The following is a 24,738-nucleotide window of genomic DNA, read 5'->3' on the forward strand; positions in this document are numbered from 1 at the left end:
TACATTAATAGTCAATATTAAATGATACATTAATAAATACTTGTATGAGATTATAGTGTTTTCCTACTAATTAAATTATACAGCCAATTTTTCATACTGTGACCCACTACACATGCATGTGCCTGGTTTAGCCTAGTCAATGAGCTATCCAGAAACTGATCATTCCCTGGATCAGAGTGGGTAAAAATTGTTTATGGTAATTTACAAAAGAATGGGTATGTCAGTGAAATTGGATTTCTTTTAGGTAAAAGACTTGTATTATAAAAATCTGGTCGACATTATATTTGAAATCCTGGCAATGTATATTAAAACCTGAACAAAAATGATTGAAATTCAAATATCTTTTTCATATACTGATGGAGTTTTTTTTAAAGAGGCAAACAAAAAACACCAAATGAAACAAAATATCAACTGAGAAAAAGCGGCAGAAACCAAATTTTGTCACAGTAGTTTGAACAGAGCCTTTGCTAGCAATAGCCTCTTTGAAGGTATAAAAAGCAAATTTCCTCATGTTAGTGTATTCACTCTGTTTACTGCAATAAGTGTTTAATGGGAGGCTGAAAAAGGGGCAGGAGTGGAAAAGCAGAAAATCAGCTCTTCTCATGAGTGAATAAAACAATAAATAAATAGGAGAGGCAGTGATCTACCACTTCTAAATTCTGATGGGATAGAAGAAATGGAAACAACATTAGCTCCACTCCCAAAATACAGTAATTCGTGTCCTCAGTACACCTGCTAGCTTCAAAGACAGGGCAGATGAGAAGAAGAGGATTGTGTATTCATGGAAACATGAACAGGATCTTCAGTGGCTGCTGCTGACAGGGGAAGGAGTGTGGAAGTCCCCTTAGCTCTGCTGATAAATCAATGCTTTGAAAAATGTATCTGTATTATTTACACATCCAGCATGACTTGCCAGCTTTTATCTCACCCCAAAATATATAGTTTTTTGTTCATTGTTATTGAATTCTCATTCTGTTTACACACAGCTTGGTAGGACTTACTAGTTTGAATAGTCTTTATTAATATGAAAGAGATGGTAATGAAGCACATACACTCCCTGTGTTTCTCAAATGAAAATCACAAATACAAGAAGTACCAAATCTAAAGACCAAAATTAAATTGCTTATTAATTGCCAGCTGCTGAGAGCTTACTTTTTCTTAGACAAGAAATAAGCAAAGTAAAGATTTGAGACAAAATTTAACACAGATCTTTCCTTCTCTGTGGCTGTAATTCTAAATTCAACCCCATCTTACACTCCTGAAGCGTGTAAGGGCACTCCCTTAAGGGCTTTTTCTAGACCTAGGAGGTAATGCAAACAGCAGGGTCCCTTTCTGAGGGTCAGCTGCAGGGCAGGTAGGCTGGAATAACATCCCACCTGAAGTCCCTCCTAATGCTCCCAGTGATGCAAGTAATATCAGATGCAACCAATCCCTGCTGGAGGTTACATGACTAGACCAGTCCTTCAGCTACTGATTAACTTCCCTCCAGTGAATTGGACTTGTTGCTCCAGATGTGGTAAACTGAACCATATGGATCCAGCTGTTGAATTTCAAGTTCCATCTTTAAATGGAAAATTCCTAGAAGGAATATTCAGCCCCTGAGCACCCCAGGGATGCTGTATCTCCACAGCTCGGACTTTGCCATCACAGCAGGAAGGCGAAGTTGATGCATTGCTCATGCTAAGATAAAAAGAGGAAAAGACCAAGTTCACACAAACATTTCCTTTCTCAGCTCTCTGGACTTTATTTTTCTATCTTGAGTTACAGCAAACCTTCTGAATACAGTGCAAGCCTGGAACATGTGGTAAATTATCATTTCAGATCCATTTTCCAGTAAGCTGAAGCTGGTTTGTAGCTGGGACATATGCTTTGATCCTCTCATTTGGAGTCACATGAAAAGTCAGCTCAGTCCTTTTTTCCTGTCCCTGAAGTTGCGGGTATTCCCTGTTGTTGCCATTGACACCTGGCCAGTGGTTCTGGGTGATTTGTCACGTCTGCTGGGACTTTATGCTCCTTCCTTGGGCAGGCAGACAGTCCTAGGAGATGTCAAGCAGTAGGAAGCAGGTTGCACAGGTCCCTGCCTTGTCCTCAGCTTCCTTACATCACAACTGATGCTTTGAGCAGGACTGTGTAGGAAAAAACATCCTTGTCAAAGGCTGTCAGTGAATAAAGACACTGACTGAAGGGAAAAGGTCTGTTAGAAGAATTATAAAGGTCCTTGGCAGAAGATGGAAAGAAGTAAGTTCCTTTGAGATTCCCAAATTAGTAACCTACCTAATTAATAAGAACTGGAAACAGCGGGAGGCAATCCACTGATTTATTTAAAGGAGGGAGTGGTGGAAACTCTCCTCCCAAACCTGATGGTCTGTGGTCTCAAATTAATGACTGCCAGCAATTTGCACACCCCAGCGCTCTTAATGAACAGCCAGTGCTGTCTGGAAAGTTCGTGCAGGTCTTCGTGCCAACACTACGGACACCCCCACCGCACCACGGTCCGACGGCTGTTTTGGGTGTACTTTCGGCATCGGAAGTGGTCTTGGTGGCGGGACCACTCATGGCCTGTGGGACCGGGCAGGTGCCGGGGCCTAACACCACCACAGCGCTAAGAACGCAGCGGCTCACTCACCGCCAGCCCCTCCAACACCGGCTGCAGCGCTGCCCCAACACCCCCGCCTGCCTCCCGGCACCGGGAGGAACCTCCACACGCACCGCCCGCAGCCGCGCACACGCGTGGGGCGGGGGGCGGGACTGAAGCGGGGCGCAGCCAATCGGCGGAGGCGTTAGGAGGGCGGTGGGCGTGTCGGTGGGCGGGGCCCGGCGGCCCGAGCGCGGGCGCGCGGCGGCCGCGGGAGAGCCGGAGCGCGAGCGCAGCGGAGCGGCCGCTCTCTATTGGAGCGCGCGAGCGGTGGGGGGGGGGGGGGAGCAGACGCACACACAGAGTAGCGCGAGCGGGGCGCCGCGTGCTAGCGGGGCCGGGGGGGGGGCCGCGTCCCGGGGGGCGCTCCGGCCCGCGGCGGGGCGTGAGGCGGCGGCGGCGGCGCAGCGAGGAGGAAAGGGCAGCGGGGCCGGGAAGATGAACCGGAGTTTCAACAAATCTCAGACTCTGCGGTATCTGGAGTGCAACGCGGTGGAAGTGAAGAGCAAGGTGAGCACAGCCGAGGCCGCGCTGCCCAAAATGAATGGACCCCCGCCTCGTCCGTCCCGTACTCCCCTCATTCCCCTCCGGCCGTCTCCCCTCCCGGTGGTGCCGGGCTGGCAGTCGCTCTCGGAGAGGCGGGATCGCGGCTCCGGGCGCAGCCCCCCGCGAGCCTCCCCTGCTAGGCGTGAGGCGGCCGCGGCGGCGCGACCCTTCCCCGACCGCCCCCGGAGCGGCGCCGGGGCCGGAGCGGGCGGGCGCCGGGGGCCCCGCGCCCTCCGCTCCCGCTCGATCTTTTGTTTCGCCGCGGGAACTTTGGTGGTAACTTTGTGGGGCAGCTCGGAAAGCGCCGGGCGCCGCGCCTCGCCTCGCCTGCCGGGAAGGCTGGGGCTCGGGCTGGGGCTGCCTCTGCTCCCCGCAGCCGCCGGAGCACGCCGTCCGCTGCTTCGGCCGTCTCCCCGGTGGTGGGTCCGGTCCCCCCGCGCGGTTTGACAAGAAGAGCGGAGGAGTGAGAAAGAGAAGGGCTCCCCCGCTCCGGGTCTGGCAGCGCCGAAATCCTGCACTTGATCCGTGTCTGAGAAGGCAGAGCGAGGCCTGCGGGAAGCTTCACTCTCGGCGGTGGCTTGGCCAGGTGGTACGGCGGGTGCCAGCACCCGCCGTAAGCCATCCAGCTGGTGCAGCCTCGTACTGCTGGGGAAGGGACGGTATCCGCAGGGCTGTTGTGCACGGAAGCAGCCGTCTGCCGGAGCTCGGCTGCTTAAAATGCTGATGCCGGTTCGTGGTGTCTTTGGTTGGTATCGCTGAGCTCTCTTCAAGTAGCTGCTCTTGGTTGAACCAGCGTGTCAAAATCTTGCCTGCCACTCCCTGTGTGCAAAAATAAGTTGCATTTGAGCAAAACTGATAAATCTCCCTGGAAGCCCGTGCTTTATATACCTGTAACAGAAAAGGTGGAAAAGGTGTAGGTAGTGCATAAGTTGAAAAGAGCATGGAGTAACATTAGCATGTTCTGGAATTGTGCACAGCCCGGGTCACCTGCTGTGACAGTGTTGGAGGTGATGTCTTTTGGGACTCAGTGGTGAATGCACCCCGTTTTTGTCCCTTGCTGCTGTTAATATTTGCATTTGGATCAAACACCTCTAAGCAACAGAGATGGACTCTCAAATCATTTCTAACCCTGGCACCTGAAATGCAGGTTGAGGCCATTTCCTGACCTCCTGTTGCTGCTTGAATGGGCTCAGCTGGCCTTAAAAGCTCCATCCTGCTTCCATTGCTGGAAAGTTTTGGTTCAGTTTCTACCTGTTTTAAGGTATAACCTACCCACAACATTCATTGTGGCCCAAATCCTGTTTTCTCGTTGCTTTGTTATACCCTGTGCACTGTTTGAGCTTCAAACTAAAACCCTGACCACGATAAGACTTTTTTTATGTTAATCATTTCTCTTCTACTTTAATATTGCTATAGCTCGACTTTGCTTGATTAACAATTAAAAAGCAACATTATAACAAACAGTGCATAGCCTCCTTTACAGCTGCAGCAAATCCTGTAAGTGAACCTATGTAGCTGTATAGACAAAGAGTGATTTAGGGTGGTTTTAAGTGTACAAATAAGTGTAGATTTCTGGAGAGAAGGAAAATAAGCTTGTGTGAATGGGAGGAGTTTACTGGAGGCCTTCTGTAGCTCAGGGTTGTCACTGCTGATGGCCCAGAAGTTATTTTGTACTTCATTGGAAGGAGGCTTAAAATCTGTTGAGGGCCTACACCCAGTGATGATCCATTAACATGCAGCATGGATCCGTGCAGGGTGTGCTGCTGCTGGGGCTATACTGTTAGCATGACTTGTGCACAGTAACATCTAGACTGTTTATGTAGTAGGCTGTTGGCAAACAGAGGTTGGTACTGACATTGTAAGGTGGCTTTCTTTTGTTTGTAAAGCTTGTAAGGTTCCCTCTGATGGACTTAATCTTCAGTGGTTAGAGGCAGATGCAGTGAAAAAGCTCTGGCCAATGGTACCTGGCAAGGTAGTGTGTTAAGACCTTATAATACCTTTTGTTAAAGAGTGGTAATCTGGTGGAGACGGTTATCATGCTGTCTGTCTTGTCTCTGTGGATCACTGGCTTGTCTTGCAGTCATCTACATGTATAAATTGTGTTACTTTCTTTTTTGAATGGGTGGACTATCTAAGGCTGGGGAAACAAAAAGATCCCATAATGCTGCTTTTGGTAGCCGTATATAGTCAGCCTTTTAAACACTTAGTTGCCTGTGTTTTGTAAGTGCAAGGCCTGCCTGGACTTGCCAGAGAACTTGAAAGTTGAGTCTGAGAACTCATGATTGTGCAGCTATCGCCCGGGAGCGCAGGCTGCCAGGTGAGCGGAGGTGGGTGCAGTCTGCCTCTGCGCCAGGGCATGCTGCTGGCCCGCGATCAAGGGATTCTCGGGTGGCTTTTCAAAGGCTGGGGAAGTGGTGGGCTGTGGGCAGGTGGAATCCCTTTTAGTGGAGGAGCTGGGTGTGAGAGTGTGCCACTTTTACACCGCAGTGTGAAATGGCTCTTCTCCTTTCCTGACGATAGAGCTGGATGAGAAGGAGCTCTGGAAATAATAGCTGTGGGGAGTCATATTGGCGATAGGCTGCAAATGTTGCGTTTTGATATGCCTGCCTCTGTTGCAGTAACCAGGTGGTTCCTTCCTTAAGGATAATCCGTCATACAGCTGGTGTGTTGTATTAGTCATGATTCAGAAATGGCTCCTGTGAAAACTGACCAAGATTTTCCCGGATTTCCTGAGTTTCCAAACAAAAGTTCTTGAAAGTTGGTTTGTGCCCTAGGTTATTGGAAGGGGAGAGTTTGTCAGTTGCTTAGTACCATACTGGGTAAAGACACTTCTCTGTCAATCCTCAAGTTTCCTTTAGTTTTAAGATTCTGATGTATATCAAAGGGTTATTAAAAAAAAAAGGGGTGGGGGGAGGTGAGCAGGAAGAGAAGCATCTTGGTGACCCATAAGCATGCTTCAGCTCCTGATGCTTCTGTCTGTGGATGTTTTAATACCTTGTGATTATGTGGTGGGAACATCTGCAGCGGTATGTTCTCTGTCTACAGGTCTTTGCAGAAGAATGAGCTTTGTGGCATTGTGTAGTATGACTCTGTGTACATCAGGTCGTTTTTCCTCTAGACAACTAATGAAGCACCTCAGATCTCCGTGTTGCAGCAAATACTGAAGGAAAAAAGAGCATCAGCCGCCTCTCGGCACCTCTGTTTTCAGGCATGGCAGTGATGGAAATTGCTACAGTCTTCTGCTTTAAAAAGTCCCCTTCCATCAGACTCTGTGCTTCCTCTCTTCCTCTGTCTCCTCCCCAGAGAGCTGGCTGTATAATCAAAACACTTAAAAGCTTATTGCTAGATAGGAAAGAGGAAGGGTACAGAGAAGCCTGCTTAGAAATTGGCACACGTCATAGGAAAATATTAATTGAATTGTAATTACACCTTATCCTTCTTCTCCTCTCTTTTACGACAGAATAAATGAGAAGCTCAGTTCTTATCTAGGTGTTGTCTGTGGAGCTCAGGATTAATGTTTCAGCCCTTTTAGCCAGGATCTGAAAACACCTTATCTTGCTGGCTTGTAACAACTGTGTATTCTCATGTGTCTAGTGCTCCCTGGCTCGTTTCACTCAATGGGTGACAAGTGAAGTATCTGTCCCCTCTGAAGAAATTGCCTCTAATCTCTGGAAAAGGTTTCCAGATGACCCTTTCTCTCCTTCTTCTTCCTTTTACCAAGAGCTTCAGTGCCTGCAGTGTGGGGCTTTTAATGTTTGTTTGTTTAGATTGGGATCTCCTGGCTTAGGATTCTTAACCTATTTTTCATTTTCTGTGCTTAGCTTTACAGAGAGGTTGCAGGCCTCTTTCCCCGCAAGTCTAAGCCTAGAGAAGAATAAATACTTTTAGAATCAGAATTCCTACAGTAATAGTGAGACTTCTGTTTAATTACAGCTCCATGTAGCCAACCTTCTCTTGTCCTTCTCTGAGTTGAAAGAGATTTCTTTTTGGTCATTTTTATTCTGGAATTGTATATACAGCTTTTCAAACAGGATAACTGTCAGCCCAAGTGTGTATTTCTTTTCCAGTGGTTTGGATATTCTGGAATAGTAGAGGTGTAAGATTGCCTCAGGCCTTTATATGGTACCCTTTGAATAGTTTGTGAAAGTGTGGATATGTTTCTGGCTTGAAAGCAGCAGAGAACTATTTTTTCTGCTACTACTGTATGATTTCCTGCAAGCTGTACATATGAGCAAGAACTAATTTTCATGCTTTCAAAATAGCTAAATGCACTCATGGCTCCCCAAAATATAGTCCTTTGTGGGGAGGGAAGCCACCCTTTTTGTTGCTGAGCCCTCTCAGACAATGGAACTCTTGATAATGGCTGAGGATTATAAAAGTGCAGTTAACCTGACCCAAGTGCTGACTGTGACATTTCTGCTTTATCAATAGTATCACGTTTTCTTGCATTGCAAACTGGTTTACAGATTAACAGTAGTGTGGCTAACATCCTACTACTATAAACAATCCCGTTAAGATAAATATAACCAGTTAACTTATAACCATAATTTTTTATCTGTTTTCCCACCCTGTTTTGATTTTCCAGTAAATGCTGGTGTTCGAATGGATGCTGCAAATAGATTTTTAATAAATTTTCAATCATTTTCTGATGTGCTTGCAGTATAGATATGATACTGTTACAGCTCTCGATGACAGAGAGCATGTTTGTGACCAGCCATGCTCTGTATTCTTACAAAGTCACTAGCAGATAACATGATGTGTTTTGGTGTGGGGCAAGTATAAAAGTCAGTGCTTCGGCAAGTCTCCACAACTGCTAGATTGAGATGATTTCCAAAGAGCTTGTGGATTGGTTGTTCTGCTCATATGTCGTCGCCCCTTCCTGGGAGTGTACCTATACCCATCCAAGGAAGATAGCTGGTTTTAAACCTTTCATATCCCACCTCACTCAAAAAAGTTGCTGATGGTGCTCAAACTCTTTAGCATTATTGCATGTCCATATGACTGTTTAACTACTGCATTATATGGACACACATCATGTATTTGAAAGATATAAAGTGTAACATCAAGCAGTGCTACAACTAGCAATAGCTGTAAGAGCAAACCAGTCCCATTTAAAGTTCTGGTTCTTCTCTGCCTGGTGTTAACTGAGCGAGGTCTACAAATTATGTTTTCCAGCCTTTTGTACTTTGATTTCACTCTAACCCTGAGTGAAGCCTTAGAGGCCTTCTGAAATTTTAAGAAATGTTTTCCATGTGTGGCATGCTTCAAAATTGATCAGAAAGCATCACTCTTCCTAAACCTACAGGATGTTAAAACAGACTTCAAGTCTGCACTAAGTCCTTAAGCAGTACTTTAGATTCTTCCAAGCTACTTGCTGTACCTAGAATAAAACTAAAATAAGTGCAGTGAAAAGCTCTGTACCAGCTGATTTAACTTCTGGTTTTGAGCTTCAAAACATATTTGATTATATGCAAGCCAAATGTGGCACGGACTCAGAAAACCGCAGTGCTTCCCTCTCTCAAATGAAGACAGTATGCCACAGCAATAGCAGCTTGAGACAGTTTGAGCTGTTGCAAAACCTGTCAGGAGAAAGAGACTGTAAACATTAATCTCTTAAGAAATCTTGTCTCTGTTCCTTTCCCTCCCAGTTTGCTGGGCTTCTGACAGCAGGTATTGTATTTATTCTGATGTGCTAAATAGCATCTACTAAACTTCTGGTTTCTCTGTCATTACAAATCTTTGTTTTTTTCATAGTAGGATGACTTTCTGAAGTGGTTATACCAAGTAAGCTTAAGTCTGTCTTTAAATGTGTAGGTGACTTGAGAGAAAGTGACCACAGCTTAGTTACCATGCAGCAGCTGAGCCACAGTAGTTGGTCCTGTGCATGCTTGCTGCCCTTCACAGATGAGAGACTGAAATGTGTTGGTTGCGCAGTCATTTTTGTGATAGTTCTGTTCAGGTGACAGCTGCAATAAGCACAACTATGGTGTAACCATCTTTCCTGACCTGTACTCTGGCACTGTGTGTGTGTATGAGATACAGGGAAGGCTAGGACATATGCTTTGAGCTACCTGGCTTCATAGAGCCATGGGATGGAAGAGGATAAGCTCTGGTGCCCGCATTATGGTCTCGTGGTCTCAGGTCCTTCGTAACAAAACAAAGTAACAGAAAGTAAAATCTAGTTGCGGAAAGATGATAGTTCCTCTAACAATGTTCCGAAGGTAAGTGTATTGTAACAGGCTTGGATATAACTGTGCTACCTGAATGGTTATCAGTAACTGTATGATGCATCTACTGGAAGGCTAGGACTGCTACCTTGTGTTTCAGCATCTCCCATACTCTTCTATTCTTGATCTTGCCTCCAGGTTTTCCACGTTTACTTTTGTAATCTTTTTCAGCCTAGTAACTTGGGAGTTTCCGATCTGCTTAGAACTTCAGCCAGCCAGACTGTCTTTTGTGAGTAGCCTTCTGAATTTTAGTCTCACCGCACTGAAACAATCTTAAAGGACACAGAACAATGAATGGACTTTTAATTTTCTGAGGTGCTCTTTAAAGTTGAAAAGTTGTTTACAGCCAAGTCAGAAAGGAATGCCTCTTGTTTGAGGTTAAAATACCTGTGGAGGCTCTGTCTGGCAGGCTGCAGGACTAGCTCTCTCCAAGGAGTTCTTCAGGGGTGCAATTAATAATGCTTTCCTTGGTAAGCCCTTATCATTCCATTTGAAAGTGATTGCACATGCTTAGTCTGAGCTTTTAGTAACCAAGAAAGTCAGGGATTGCTTGCTTGCCTGCCTCTAATTGCCCTTACAACATGGGCCAGTAGTTAGAGATGAAATGCATCTTTGGAGACATTCCCTCTAAGTGAAGGCAGAATATCCCAGTGCAGAGGTAGTCCTGTTCCCATTGGAAATTCCTGAGGTTAATGGAGGCAGAAGTGTCTGGGTCAGGGTGTGGTGCAGCAGCCCCAGAGCCTGGGGCCATCCCTCCTGCTTCTGCCCTGCGTGGCTATTCCTAGTCCCCCATCAGGTCTGGCTAGGGCTGTGCATGTGTACTGGATTGCTCCTCTGCAGCTGGTGTTGGCCCTCTGCTCATGGGGAAACCTCTGGTGGAAACTAAAATGGCCTTAAATAAGCGTCCAACCAGCCAGAGCCCTTACTGGTTACAGGTGTCTTGTAACTATGTGGGTATCTCTTAGTAAATGTTCAGAATGTGATTTGCTCTTGCTGGAGACCTGTACTAGCGCAGGTCTTCCTGCAGGAAGCTGGGATAATGGGTTTTTCTGCTGTTGGCAGTGTTGATCTGACCTCCTGATTCAGTGGTCCTTTATCCCTCTGGGTGGCAAGGAGCCAAATGTTCTTTCCTCCTTGTACTGGTGGTGACATGCCCTGTAAGCATGCATCCTGACCTGTGTGCTGAAGCTGTGTGATGTGATGGGTATGTGGTGTTCAGTGTTCTCTTGAAAATACAGGGACAGATTGGTCTACATCCTTTGCAAAAACAGAGCTTGGTTTGTACCCAGAGATGTAGGGGACTGGAATTAAAAAGGAAGAAATTTGTCTTCTGGAAAGGCAGACCAGCCACGTAAGGTGAAGATTAATTTTGAAGACTTTGCTGTGAACAGTTGTTTTTTTTTGAAGGAGAACAGCACTGTGGGCTTAAATATAAAGAGCTGAGGCAGTACCGATTGAGAAACATGGTAGGGAGAAAGCAGCTATGTAGTAACCTGATGGAAGAGGAGCTATTGAAGCCATGGTAGCAAAGAAAGGGATAGTGAGTTTAGAAGAACAGGATGGGAAAATTATTCTTGTGGATAGCTGTTTTCACAAACTATCACCAACTAAGAAATAGTTGAACAGCACTGAGGCAAAATAGTGTTCAGGAACACTAGGGAAAACGACAGAGCGGCAGTCAGTTGAATCAAGGGATTCAGTTACTGAATCTAGAATCAGAAGCTGAATTTGTCTTCTGAGTGGGTACAGAAGAGAAAAAAAAGTGTTTTCATGGACTGAGCCTCACAGATTGCTGGAGAGGTTTGGAGGGGTTGCAAAGTCTGTTCTGAAAAGCAGAGTCATGAAGCATTGTGTCCAAGAAGAATGAAGAAGAGGAGAACCATTTGTTTTCTTTGGGATGCACGCACACACTATTCGAAGGATTGAAGATACTAAAGCATGGCTGCATTTTTGCAGGGAAGTGAAAGGGGAGCATACAAGGAGGAAGGATAGGAATGTGGCATAATGCCAATCAGGAAAAAGTTTTGGGGGAGAAAGTAGTGAAATTATGAGGGTTCTTCTGAAAGGCAAGTAGAAGAGAGGCTGTCTTGCTCTTGTGTCTCTTGGAAGAAATAGCAGGAGGCTGAGAAGAACATGCTTCCCATGCTTCCCACCAGCTTCTTCATTGGGATGGAGCAGAGGTGTTTTGAGGCAAGAAATTAGAGTCTGTGCAAGGATGAGAGTGTTTTTCTTTCTGTTCCTGATTTTTACTTCATGGGAGAGGTTAAGTGGCTAACGTAATTCATGTTTATTGCTAAATGTTGCTCTTTGATGTTTTCTTATTAACAATAGCCTGAACTCAAAGCCAGCAATAAACTAGAGGGACGGCACCTCATAAATAAAGGGCTTCATTTTTGACTATGTAAACTTTGTGAAACTCCAGATAGTAAGAAAAAAAGTCCTTTTTGCTTGTAAATAACTCTTCTATTTAATTTCACAAAATAACAGCCCTCCAAGTAAACAAACCTCAAATCCCTCCTCTCCTCTGACCTCTTGCCCCCCTAGCCAGAGAAAGAAATCGTTGCTTGCTCTCGGTCAGCCTGTGTAAGTTTTGGTCAGCTGGCAGTGACTTTCTTCTTCTTTAGCCGGGTTTTATCAGAACACTGTGCTTTTTCTTTTCTTCTTTTTGCTAATTTTTCATGGCATCTGTGTTTTGCTCAGCGTTCCTGTTTATTGTACAGTATTTTGGTGGGTGCGTTTTCTCATCTAGCTGCAGACAGCAAGTACAGTGTCTGGCTGATACTTTGGATGATCTTGGGACAGAGCTTATTCTTTGTGAAACAAAATGTACAGTTCTTTCTAGTTTCTTTTTTCTTCCAGTCATGATTAGCTCTGTCAGATTAAATTCTTTCAAGTTCTCTTGGGCTCTCCTGTCTTCTGACTTCTGCAGTAGTAGATGCAGTATTTGCATTAGATAAATAGGTCAGAATAATTTACTTCATTATGGAAGACTAATCTACTTATTAAAACTACTGGTTTATCAAACAGTGTAATACAGCATTGTTCTAGCAGAGACCCTTGTGCCTCTTTCTGTGGAGGGATACATCGAACATGAACTTTGTAGTTTAGAAAAGCAGATAGTCATCTTGACTATCTGCAAAGCCCTCAGAATTTGTAGTTTCTGGAAGACAGTGGATATTATCTTGAAATCCTGGCTGAATACAATGCAGAGAACCCAGTCTCCAAGCTGTGTGGTACTGCAAAACCTATTATTACTGTGATACTCTCTATCAGCCTCATTAGAGATGATGAATGAGCCAAAGCATTTTTTCCCCCTCTTCTGAAAAGACCCGCTGACAATGGTTGCTGAGTTGTGTGTGCATAGGCGCAGGGTGAATTAGTCAGCTAAACTACTACTACAGTATTACTAACCCTTAAACAAAAAAAACCCCATCATCCTTACTATCTGCTTAAATCACTTTTGAAGAGATTCTTCCCTCTTTCTACAGAAAGATTCTGTCTGCAGAATCACCTTCTGGCTCCCTGCCTTAAAGGGAAAAATCACAAGTGAAATTGCTTGCGTTTATTTATCGTTGTCGTTTTCCAAAGTGAAGGAAATTCTCCTCTTGGGCTTTCCTGAGGCTGAACATGCGAACAAGCAGATTTGACTGTACAGTGTTCGCATCAGACCTCAGCACCCCAAGTCTGCAATTGCATCCCTGTGGGTGGATTGTTTACCCTCATGTCACGCTCTGCTGATACTATCGTGTGTAGTGTGCCCACAGGGGTTAGGATGGGAGGCCTGGCCCTTTCACCAGCTACCCACCTCTCATGGGGCAGCTTAGGCTCAACTGGTCATAACAAAGTGTAAATAACCATCTGTGCTTCTTTCCTCTCTCATTTCATGTGTCACTTTCCTGCTGATCATGATGCCCCAGCATAAGAGCTGGCCTGTGCCTTGGTGTGTGTGCTGGGCAGCGCAGGACTGATGTGCTTCCTAGCAGACCATGCAGGGTGGGTGTGTAGGAAGGGATGGGTGTTGCCCTGGCTGGGATGAGACCACAGAGCATCTTCTTCCTTGCAAGTACTGTGCATGCCAATGGTCTTAAGTAGTCTGTCCAGTAAACAAGTGGTTACTGAGATTGGCATCTGAATGCCCTGCTCTGGTGTGTTTTTGGCTAAAGGAATCCTTTATTCCTGTTCATGTGTGCGGAGCAACTCTAAACAAAGCCTACAAAGATCTTGTTCCTGCACCTTTAGTTACTGTAAAGATGTTAAACTTGACACTTGAAGATGGTTGCTTCTTATTTGAATTATGCAAAAAGAAAACTTTACCCTTTAAGTAAAAAGACCTAAGCTTTTTTGGGTTTGAAATGTGTTAACAAAAGTTAGTTGCATCTTGGATTTTTCTGGAGAGGAGCAGGGGTGGAGGACAAAAGAGGACTGTTTCTCCTCCATTGGAACCAGCTGTGGTTTGTTCGGCTTTTGTGTATTTGGATGGGCATTCTGAATTGAAATCCAGACTGGAACTAGCAGTTAATATTACAAACAAGCAGCATAATTTGACTAAACAAGCTTTCAGATGATCATAACTAGGCTTTGATGCTGAAGAGTGGGATTTTCATAACTGCGGAAGTAATTTGAGAACATGCTTGCACCCAAAGCCTGTAGGGTTGATTTGATGTTTTTTGGTTGTTGGGTTTTTTTTCCTTTCCTTGAAGATTATTATGGTGATGATTCATACTTTCACTGGTCTTAGCAAAAGAGTGGCTTGCATGTATAGTTGATTTTAAAATCTGAGCACCTCTAAGCAAGTAATTCTCCATTTTGAGAAAGAATTTATATACAGAAAGTTCAGAAAATTATTTTTTCTTTTTTTTTTTTTAAAGTCCTTTGTCTGCTTGTTGGTTTTTTTGTGTTTGCTTTCTTGCCCTGATATTGACTGACTTTGAAAATGAGAACTTCCATGAGATCCTGGTCACAGTATTCCTTGTCCTTGGATTTGTGTATGTGATTCCTTGTTTTCAGGAATGAGTTAGTATGGTTGGAGAAGTTCAGTTGATGAACAGTAGTTTACTAGTACTATACAATTTGAGTTATGAAGTTAAATCTAGCAGAAAAATGATTTAAGCTCCTTATTTTAACTAGATGCCTGTTTTCACTGTCTTCATTTGCCTGAATAGAGAATCTGTTCTTAATAGCTTGTTTGGCTTCTAATGTCAGAAAGAAGGTTCATTGGAATATTTTTCTCAGTCACTTTCTGATTTGCTTGAAACAACTTAATGGATTTTTAACATCTTCAGTTGTGCTAAATCAAACCTTCTTTTTTAAATTCTTAATTTTTTTAATTTTTACCTTTTTTAAAAATTATTTTAGCAGCCACTCAGTGGTCTGTAAAGCTTCAAAAATAAAAACCAGTGGAGTGACAGAAAAACTAAACCCATGAAAACTAACTTGGAATAAGAGCTTTCCTCCTCATGTATGGATTACCAGGAAATTCAGGGGGCATGTAGAGTGAGTGTATTTCCTAATAACAAGCTGTGTGCTCACATACCACACTTCTTTAAAGGTCTTGTGGTTGGGATCACAGTAGTATTGATGAGAAACGTGTGAAGAATTTTTATAAGGTTGCTTGAATAGCTGAGTAGCTTCTTTTGAAAGTGGTGGAATGAATGCTTCTGCTTTGGAGAAGAATGGTCCTGTGGATGCCCAAGGTGATAATGAATGATGGATCTTCAAAGTTAGATACTACAAATGCAATTAACCTCTAGAGGATTTATTGAAAACTTAATATTTAAAAAATACACTTTTTTTAGGGTGACACACTTTACCATATCTATTGTCAAGCAGCGTGGTGTCTTGGTTATTTTCTATAAATGGCTTTTTGGGTCCTCAGATTTGAAAGCACCAATATGTGATGATATTCGTCATAGAAAGAGAGAGATGATGCAGACCATGTTCAAATGCCAAGCTAGAGCATTTGACTGTGGTGACATTTGACAGTAGATATTCTGTTTGTTTTCTCTTGCAGTTTGGGGCAGAGTTCAGAAGGTTCTCCCTGGATCGCTACAAGCCGGGAAAGTTTGAAGACTTCTACAAGCTAATTCTTCACATTCATCATATAGCCAACCTGGAGGTGATGATTGGATATGCTGATGTGCATGGAGATCTTCTCCCCATTAATAATGACGACAACTTCTTCAAAGCTGTTTCAAGTGCTCATCCACTGCTCAGGGTTTTTATACAAAGACAAGGTAAGATGCAGTTTCATTTCAGTGCCTCAGTGTTCTGAGGGAAGGTGAAGAGTGGATTTGTGCACCCCATTTACAGGCTGAAATGATATCAGAGGGACCTAGGAGCCCTCTCACTCCTCAGGACTCTTGTCATGTACTTAATTACCATTTGCAGGGATGGCATGACTTCAAGGCAGGTAGAGGAACTGCATTGATGCCTGTTAGGTGTTCGAAGGGTAATATGTTGAAAATGACCGTGAGCTCCTTCTTTTCTATGGGAAGTATAACATGTGCTGCTGAGACTGTGTAATTACTTTAGTATGCCAACTCCACTTGTTTGAGCAAGCTGAGGAGGAGGAGGGGATCCTAGTACTTCACATGTAGAAATCTTACCTATCCATCATGATAGTCAGTGTCATACCCAAATGATTCATGCCTGTATAGTGTGTGAATGGACACAGATGCATGGTTATTAAAAGAAAAGGGAGACTGCAAATCTGTCACAAATGAGATCTTGTTTGACTGTTGACCTGGCAGACAGACAAATGATGATTCTCCTCTCTGTCCTTACTGAGGAGTGTTGAATCTTCCCATTTTGAATCATCAAGCAAACCTTGAGCAGAATTGCCTAAATGCCAAGATGACATCATGTTTAAGTGTTTGTGTGTTGTTCTTGTCAAGCCTTGTGGATATCTGAAACCTTCTCCTTAAAGACCGTGTTTGACAGTTGCTTCAGATGAGGATTGTTTTTTATAACAAAGTGTCTTCCCCACAGTGCTCCTTAAATCCCATAAGAACCTAACACTGTGTTAACACTACCTCCATGTTTTTTCAGTCATGTAGTTATTTATTGCACAGGGTTCTTGGAATTAAAATCTTGTAGCAGAGTCAGAAACGAGATGATCTGAGGGTTTGAGCAGTCATGTAGCTCTTTTGGCCTGGATTTCCTTCTGTGTGGGTGTTTACTGATATGGATTTAGCAGGAAGCTCCAGGCTGCGCATTGGTATAGGCTGGTATAGTGTGTGGTTCGATTCAGTGTTGTCAGATACATCAGGGCTGTGTGGCCCCGCCCATTCAAGCATGTTGTCTGCACCTTCCTTTAGATGGGAATAAGTGCTCAAGGAGGCACTGGAGAAGAGGATCTAGAGCAGTTTGTTTTGTTTGTGTCCATCAGATGAATGGAAATGTCTGTGGGAAAGGACTTGGGCTGCTTGCTCTCCCTTTGTGTGGAAAATGCAAAGGTGGATGACAAGTCCTGTTAAATCTGCTTCCTGTAATACTTGTTAGGGCTTGTGAATGTTCATGGTGGGTCAGGTCATGAGAAATTGCCTGCATGACTTTGTCATGCTTGCATCAGTTCGAGTTTATTCATGTCTCTGGATCAATCCTGTTCAAAATGCGTCTTTCTCTGCTTGGGCAAACTGATGAAGTTGCTCAGTACCCTTAACTCTGTTGGGACAGAGGATTGCCACCAAAATGCTGATCACAGAAGTAAGCAAATGAGAGAAAACTCTTGACTACATGTGGGTAAAAAAATGCTTCATCCTCTTCTTCAGCAGAAGTATGCTAGTTGTGGCGGTTTGTAACTTGTCTTAACAGACAAGTGCATTCTAAAATGCTTTTCTTTTACCTGTTGCTCAGTGGAAAGAATCATGCTGACAAGTAAGGAAGCTCATACAAGATGGAAGGTAGGCCCATGCCTCCTCTTGTGTAGCAAAGCCTGAAAGTTTTCCCAACACATATTCTCGACTGTGCTCCTTCTATAAAGCTGAATGGAACAGTGAATTCTGGGCTTTCCCCTTGATTAATGGCACTTTTAATAAGGGACTCCCAAGGTTAAACATTAGAGATTATACTTGTGGGTGCTCCCAAACAGTCATGTCCATTTTCTTGTCTGAGAAGAAGCCTTTAGAAATTGTTCCCTTAAACAGTAACAGGAGTTACTGAAATCCTTTCTGTCTCCTCTTTCTTTGCTGCCCTGCTGTTTTCCCTGTCTTCAGACTGGGGTGATGGAGCAATGGTGGCCTTTCTGGTGGAGACCTGCACTTAGAGAACAAGGCAACTAGCACCATGAAATCATTGTGCCATCCAGGGAAATGTGGTATGCCTGCAGTGCTTCAGCTCACACTCTAAAATCTGACTTCAGAGGCAGGAAATTAAGCTGACAGGGGTGCTAGTAAAGTATGAGGACAATCTTCTGTGACTTTGAAGATTGAGAGCATGGGCTCTCTAGGCTGTTGTATCAGGGATCATTGCCCTTCAGTGGGAGAAGTCCTGGGAGGTTGCTGCCCAAAGTTCTTGTAGTGTTGTATAGTTGGGATGATTTGAGAGAGCTGGGCAAAAGTGTGCAAGCATGGAAGGACTGAATAGTTGAAGTTCAGGTCTCCTTCTAGCAGAGTGAACTGCTTATCAGCTGCATGAGTCATTTGTTTTCCCAGTTTGCAGCTGGGTTATCCCTTCTCTTGTCAAGTAAATTATACAATCATGTTAAAACAGCTTATCTGTATGTTCCCAGAGTGCCAAAATAGGTAACTTACTCTTTGCACAATAGTCAAGCAACAATTTGCTGGTTTGTTTGCCTGGTTGTTTTTCATCTGAGCTTAGTCTTGCACTTTTTAGATCAAAAGTGCTGCCCTCACTTTTACCCAGAGGCAAGCCATGTGCACGCTGCTTGGACTCTTGCACTCCAGGTTCATGTGTAGGTATGGGATGGCTGTTTTATTCTCTTCCTTATTTTTGTTCAAGTATTCTGAGCATCAGATTTTTCAGGATCACAGTAGCTGTTGCCTCCCCAGGCAGGGGATGCCAGTGCTTATTAATAAACCAGCCTTTTTGCTTAGGATCTGGGTTGTCATACCCAATGTTCTTGCAACAATTACTGTTCATAGCTTTGGGGATCTTGAAGGCTCTAGGATGTTTGCAGGTTATGTTTGAGTAAACTCAGCTGTAGGAAATTTTTATAGCTCATAGTGATCCTTCTGCTGAAAGTATGTGGTGCTTTTCTTTTTTTCTCCAATACCAAATTACAATGCAGACAGAAATTCTAATTAGAGAGCCAGGCTATAAAAAGAAAAGGCAGTTTTCCATTGACTTGTTTTCCCAGGCTGCAAGTATGGGTTGTGTTCTGTGTTGTAAACTGATGTGGCTCTTTTGACTTCATTAGCACAGTAGTGATTTGTATCATCTGATGCTTTGAGCCCAGGAATTTATTCACTTGCCTCTAACTAGTATCAGACATCTAGAACTCTCTATGTAAGGTGCCTGCTGCTGGGGAAGGGATGGAAGTCCCGAAGATCTTAAAACAATGCAAGGAATTATAGATGTGTTTTACTTGCTCCATAATAACTGAACCCTTGTACTATAACCAAGACTTGCATGAAGGAAGAGCTTCCTCATTTTTTCAAGGCTCTGTTCTGGCTGAAGCTACAGCATTAGAGACAATCTCTTGAATACTGCAAAAATATTTAAGTGTAAGCTCTGAATTCAACCAGAAACAACAGAAAAACTGAAAGGAGTTAGTATTACATATTGTCAACCAATGACATTTTTCCTTATATGATTAAATGGAGCATTATTATCAAATCTTGCTTCCATACCTCTTGGAGGCGGAGGTAGATCCAGGACCAAGACGCTGAAGTACAACAAGCATAGGTTGTAGCTCTAATTCTAACTGAGCACACCACTATAAATCCAGACTAATGATTCTGAGAGAAGGGATGGAGGCTGCAGAGGACCAGACTGTCACATCCTACCACTCTTCAGGGCATATAGCTTTTGCATGGTCATTAAGAGAAGATCTGCTGTAGCTCAGGTAGCAGAGGAGGCCTAACAAGCTGCTTACCACATCTGGGTCCCAGGCTGAGGTCAAATGATCTCTTCTTATGGGAAGCTCATTTGTTTTATCCCACTCACAGCTGGAGGTGTGTCGTAATGGTGGTTTGAGGCTTTGGGATTCTGCTTGCTTTGCTTGAGTTTCAGCAAGTGGCCTTGGTCCTATAAACCCATATATATTGATGAAAACATATCCCTCAGGAGACTAACTCTCAAGGGAAACTTAAAGGAGTTAGGTTTGGAGAAATAACAAACTTACTTAAATACTCAGGCAGTCTTGACACGACATATGCCAATTGGGACTGTGATTGTGAATGTAGGTGTTGGGTGAGTACAGCTGCTGAATGAATCAGCAGTTGTATTACTATTGCTTTTTAAGGAATTTCCATAATAATATGACAAATTAATGAACATGGGGGTACTTAGTAAATCCTAAAGCAGGTTCTAGATCAAATTCATTATCTTTTCACCCATAAAATGAAGATTTAAATGGTTTCATGATGAGTGTCCTAGTAGTAAGAGTACAGGTGGAATGTTGGAGTGTCAGATGCTGGGTCTGTATTTCTTTGTATCTTTGTCAGATATGATACATCTTGCAGGAATGTAAAAGGCAAAAAATCTGAAGAAGCAAAAGAGCATTCTAACAGCAAATAACCCTAAACCCCTTTCTACAGCTAACTGGAGCAGGGCTTTACGTCATAATTTATTAAATGCCACAAATGAACTGCAGCTGTTAATTGAGGAGGTCTGATGCTGGAGAAGGCTGATGTCTTCTGATACCTGTATTGTTTTGCATTTTCTGGTCTGGAAGACTAGTAGTGTGTAAAAAGCTATCAAGTATTATCTTCAGAAACTTTTCAGGAAGAAAAACCCACCTTGTTTTGTAGTTATATTTTGACAGTCATTACTGTAACAGTAAACCAGTGCTGAAAACCAGTTGCTGCTTTCCTCCTTGAGTGGTTAGAGCTGCAGCGTACCATCAGTTCTCCCTTAAAGCCAGGTCCAAAATCAACAGGGAAAAATATGCATTCACCTGGTTGGGCTTTGGATTTGGCTTAGTTTAATTTACATTAAATTACAGATTTGGAAGATGCTGTTTTTCCTCAACTGTATGCAGTAACTAATGTATTTAAACTGCTGTGCCATGCAGCATATTTCTGTATGTTTGGAAGCAGTTCGTAACTCCTCAATTTGCTATTTACCTGGCAAGGTTCTGTTCTGCTCTAAGTACCAACATCTGTGCTTAGCTTTCTTGTATTACAAAATCAGAGCAATCACACTCAGTTTTAAAATAAAAATGTGCTAATGGGAATCATGCCCAGGTTTGACTGAAAACCCGACAGTGGGTTGTTTGATTGTCTTTCATACTCTAAGCAGATAATCTCTAAGAATGGTTGTTGGTTGTCTAACCAACATGTGTTAAACACAAAAACTGACTTTGAGGCAGCAACTAAAATGAAACCTATTTCCAGCTACCTTTAACTCTCTGCTCTGTCTTCTAGAGTGGGTACAGTTGGAAAAGTTTGAAACTTTTCACATCTTTTGGTTCTTCAGTAACCTTCCTGTTTATTTTACAGCACAGTCATTGCCTTCACTTTCTCAAGATGTATTTCCAAGCAAGAACAATGTGATTTTACTGCTCTTGTTAAAGGCTTCTCATACATTAAATAATAAAGCAGGCTGCACGTGTTGAGGGAAAATACTGAACTGTTTTTGATGGAGCTGGGCAGATTTTCACAATAGTCTTCTATGACTAAGGGAGTGAAATCAAATTAAGAGTACAGAGAAGGTGACTTGATGTCTTCACTTTATCTGATCCCTGTACAAGAGAGGGATGGGGAGGAGGCAGGGAGAAGAAACTCTTCTGGCATTCAGTGTAGCTCTCTGGGGTACTGGAGGATGTGGCTCTGCTGTTGGGCAGGCTGCCACAGGGCTGCTGCCCTGTCTTCTCTGCCCTGGCACTGGTGTTGCCAGGTGGCTGAGCTCTCCGAGCCAGCTGTTTGGCAATGAACTTAGTGTTTGAATGAGGAGCTAGGGTGAGGTGGGCAGGAACACAGCAGATTTAAAGTGACTAAACACTTCCGTGAAGCTTCTGCTTCCTGGGAGGAAGAACTTGGCTGCTTGTAGCCTTTGGAAATGTGTGATGCCACTGTATTTGGAAAGGAAGCAAAGCATTGTGTCTTAGCTTTGACAAGATTAGAGGATGGTGGTAGATTTCATGCTAGTATAGTAAGAATTGCTGCTAGGCTTAAATTAAATTCTTTCACGATCTTCCTCATAAACGTCTCTGGTTTTGAGCTGGAGGGGTCTTTGAATGCTTGTCAAGCCAAGTAATCTTTGTCCCATTCAAGTCCTTTGATATCTAAAGATAAGTAAAATGCAGCTGTTTGTTCCAGTGAAGTCTGGCAACAAATTACTGTAACTTCTGTGCTCCACCTTTCATGTGCAAATGATGAGACTGGTTAATCATTATCTTTCAACTACTTCATTAAGCAACTTTAAAAACATTATATTTTATCTGGCTTGTCAGACATAAACACAAACAGCCTTGGATTTTTCTGCTGGTGTGGTTAGTGATACCTGGTGGCTGAGCAGGCCAGCACAAGGCTGCTTCTCTCCTTAAAAACTCCCTTTTTAGAGTATGAGGATACTTGATTTTCATCACTGGTTACTTTACCAGTTGTTCTGGTTGCAATTAAGCAAGAATTTCAGTGAAAGGAGGGGAAAGTGTGTGGAAACAGCATAGCCTAAGATAAGCTTTGTAGAATCAGTCAATAACTGATAGTGGGAACTGTAGCAGAAATATGCACTGCATAAATATTAGTAGTTGTAGTGTTTAGTAAGCGTGGAACAGAAGCCTGGCAAATATGCGTGGCTGCTGCTGCTCTGTCACTGACAGCAAACATATATTGCACTTATGTGTTTGATCTACATGGGATTTGGTTTCAGTTTCGAAGTTTAATAACTTAATAATAAATACATATAGCCAAATATATTAATAGCAAAAAATAAACTTCAGAAGTTGATGCTTCTTAAAGATAGCATCAAGCTGGTACCAGCACCACACTGTTTTATTGAATTTAGACTAAAGAAACTTGTTTACAGTGGGAACTTGTGCAGCCTTTATTAGAAGCCTCTACTCAACTCCATGCTTAGTTTTAGCTGGTAAGCCACATAAGAACAATCCAATAAACACTGTTTTCTCTCTCTTCAAACTCCTGTTTGTTGTCTTACTGTTGCAGATTGCTGCTCTGACACTACTTTAAAAAGCAAAATAGAAGAACCCCCCAACTATGTCTACTTAAAGATAGACTCAAGTAAAACTACTTGTTTCCTTCCTTGGTCTGACCTTTTTTATATAAGATAATAAAGCTGCTCTAACAGGTGGCGTGGCTGTATAAAAACAGTGATGAGCACATGTCAAATGATCCACCCCTGTTAAGGTCCATGTGAGGGGAATTTTCCACTATTTATCTTTCCTTACTTTAGTAGTCAAAACAAGAGATTCTGTTTCCTGCTCATGGCTCAGGTTTTTTCCTGTTGTGCCTACTTGTCATTTCCCTTCTGTAAGTGATGGAAACAAGTACAATGTGCAGATAATAATGAAATGCACTTGATAGTCTCTTCATTGACACTGGATTTTACCTAAAGTGACCTCGCAAGCTTGAAGTAGCTTTCCTGTAATGGGTGGAGGGTAGATGGTGCAGTGCAAGTGCAAGCATTAACATTCAGGCCTTCAGAAATTTAGCAGAAAGCCTATTTCAGAAGTACGCTAAACTAGTTAAGAATACTGAAGGGCATAAACCAACCGGATTGGTATACTCTTGCACTGAAAGCAAGCATGCAGTGAAAGATGTTTCTGCTAGGTGTTTGGAGTAGTCATTAGAAAATTAACTCAAAATATAACTCAACAAATATAACTCTAAAACAATTTTAAGTGACTGAAAGTTCCTCTTTTGTCTTCAGAGTGCTTGTCATGTTGGGATTTCACCTTCTGAATTTAAATGTGTCGGCTTTAATACTGCGTAAGAACTCTGGATATTTTTCAACTCCAAGAGAGAAGGCGGCTTGGGAGAGGTTGAAAGAGCTCTTCTTTGACCTGCCCCTGATGATGATCTACTCGAGTCTTATTTTTTTCCTTTGTGCTATGTTTAGAGTAGCAAAGAATCCTGTGGGAATATTAAGGAAATTATTAACCTAGAAAACTTCACTGTTGTTCTTGCTCTTCAGTCCCCTGCCATACGCTGACATTAAATAACCTCTAAAAGCAACACAACTTATCTCTTTTCCCCCTTATTTCCACCCCCCTGCCATTTTCTTGTCTTTTTTTCTATTCTTTTTCTTCCTCCTATTTATTGTTTTTTTTTTCTTTCAGCTCTCTGCTTTCTATTCCTTGCCTTAGCTTTTTAACTGCTCTGCAGGACTATCACTTGCTAGGCGGGAGAGTGTGTGTTGATTAAGAGCACACAGGTGCTAGTGCCCATTTTACTCCTAAATGCTTAAAGAATGCTTAGAGAATGTTTGCATTAGTGGGGTGGAACAGCAGTGACAGAGCAGATATGGAAAGAGCAATTAGTGAGGAAAAACTGTCTGTTACCATGGGTCTTACACCAGTTAGTTTTCTTGCCTGATTATCCCTTTACATTATAAGGAGTTGAGGATTTTTATAGGAGTTGAGCATTTAAAAAAAAATAAGCATTGTGAAATTTGGAAGGACAACATTTGTCTAATTTGAATTTTGGTATAAATAAGAAGTTACGTAATGCCTGTAGAAGCTGGAAAGCTGGAGTTCAGCAGAGTTGGTTGAAGGCACCATCTTTGCATGGTGAGGGCACTGGCCACAGTGATCTGGGTGATGGTGTTTCTGCCTTTTTAGCTGCTGTAGGTAAAACTGATTGTTTCCTTTAAAGCTGAGGTACCGCCTGAGGATTTGAAAAGGCCTAAAGCCATTTTCCTCATCCCTGCATGCAACTGAGATGCGATCAGAGGAGGTCTGTCAGTTATGACCTCAGGTTGGACACTTATGGCAACTGGTTGGTTCACTTTGTTAGCCTGCTTTATTGCTGCTTCATTTTAATTCTGCCAAGCAATTTGGTAGATGCAGTGATTTTGTTTACAAAATAATGCAGTCTTACATTTTTGCTTTTAAGTACTTACTAAGGTCTAGTTTTAGAGGCAGCTGGCGTGAGTAAGAAGGAGGAAAAAATGCATTGTGTTAACCAGAAAACCATAAAGCTTCAGAAATAATTCCCCCCAAACTGCAAGAATCTGAATGAATGAGTGAAT

The 24,738-nt window shown here is 43.0% G+C and overlaps 1 protein-coding gene across 1 annotated transcript in view; it reads left to right on the plus strand.

Moving 5' to 3' along the window:
- Positions 1-3,020: 3,020 nt before the first annotated feature.
- The window catches only part of LOC101875966 (partitioning defective 6 homolog gamma), a 62,845-nt gene continuing 41,127 nt past the window's right edge, over positions 3,021-24,738 (plus strand). Inside the window, exons 1-2 of the mRNA XM_034068166.1 lie at positions 3,021-3,145; positions 15,419-15,641. Coding sequence (XP_033924057.1) covers positions 3,074-3,145; positions 15,419-15,641 — 295 coding nt within the window. The 5' untranslated portion in view covers positions 3,021-3,073. The remainder of the gene's footprint in view (positions 3,146-15,418; positions 15,642-24,738) is intronic.

This window comes from Melopsittacus undulatus, chromosome 1, assembly GCF_012275295.1.
Source record: "Melopsittacus undulatus isolate bMelUnd1 chromosome 1, bMelUnd1.mat.Z, whole genome shotgun sequence".
Taxonomy (NCBI): domain Eukaryota; kingdom Metazoa; phylum Chordata; class Aves; order Psittaciformes; family Psittaculidae; genus Melopsittacus; species Melopsittacus undulatus.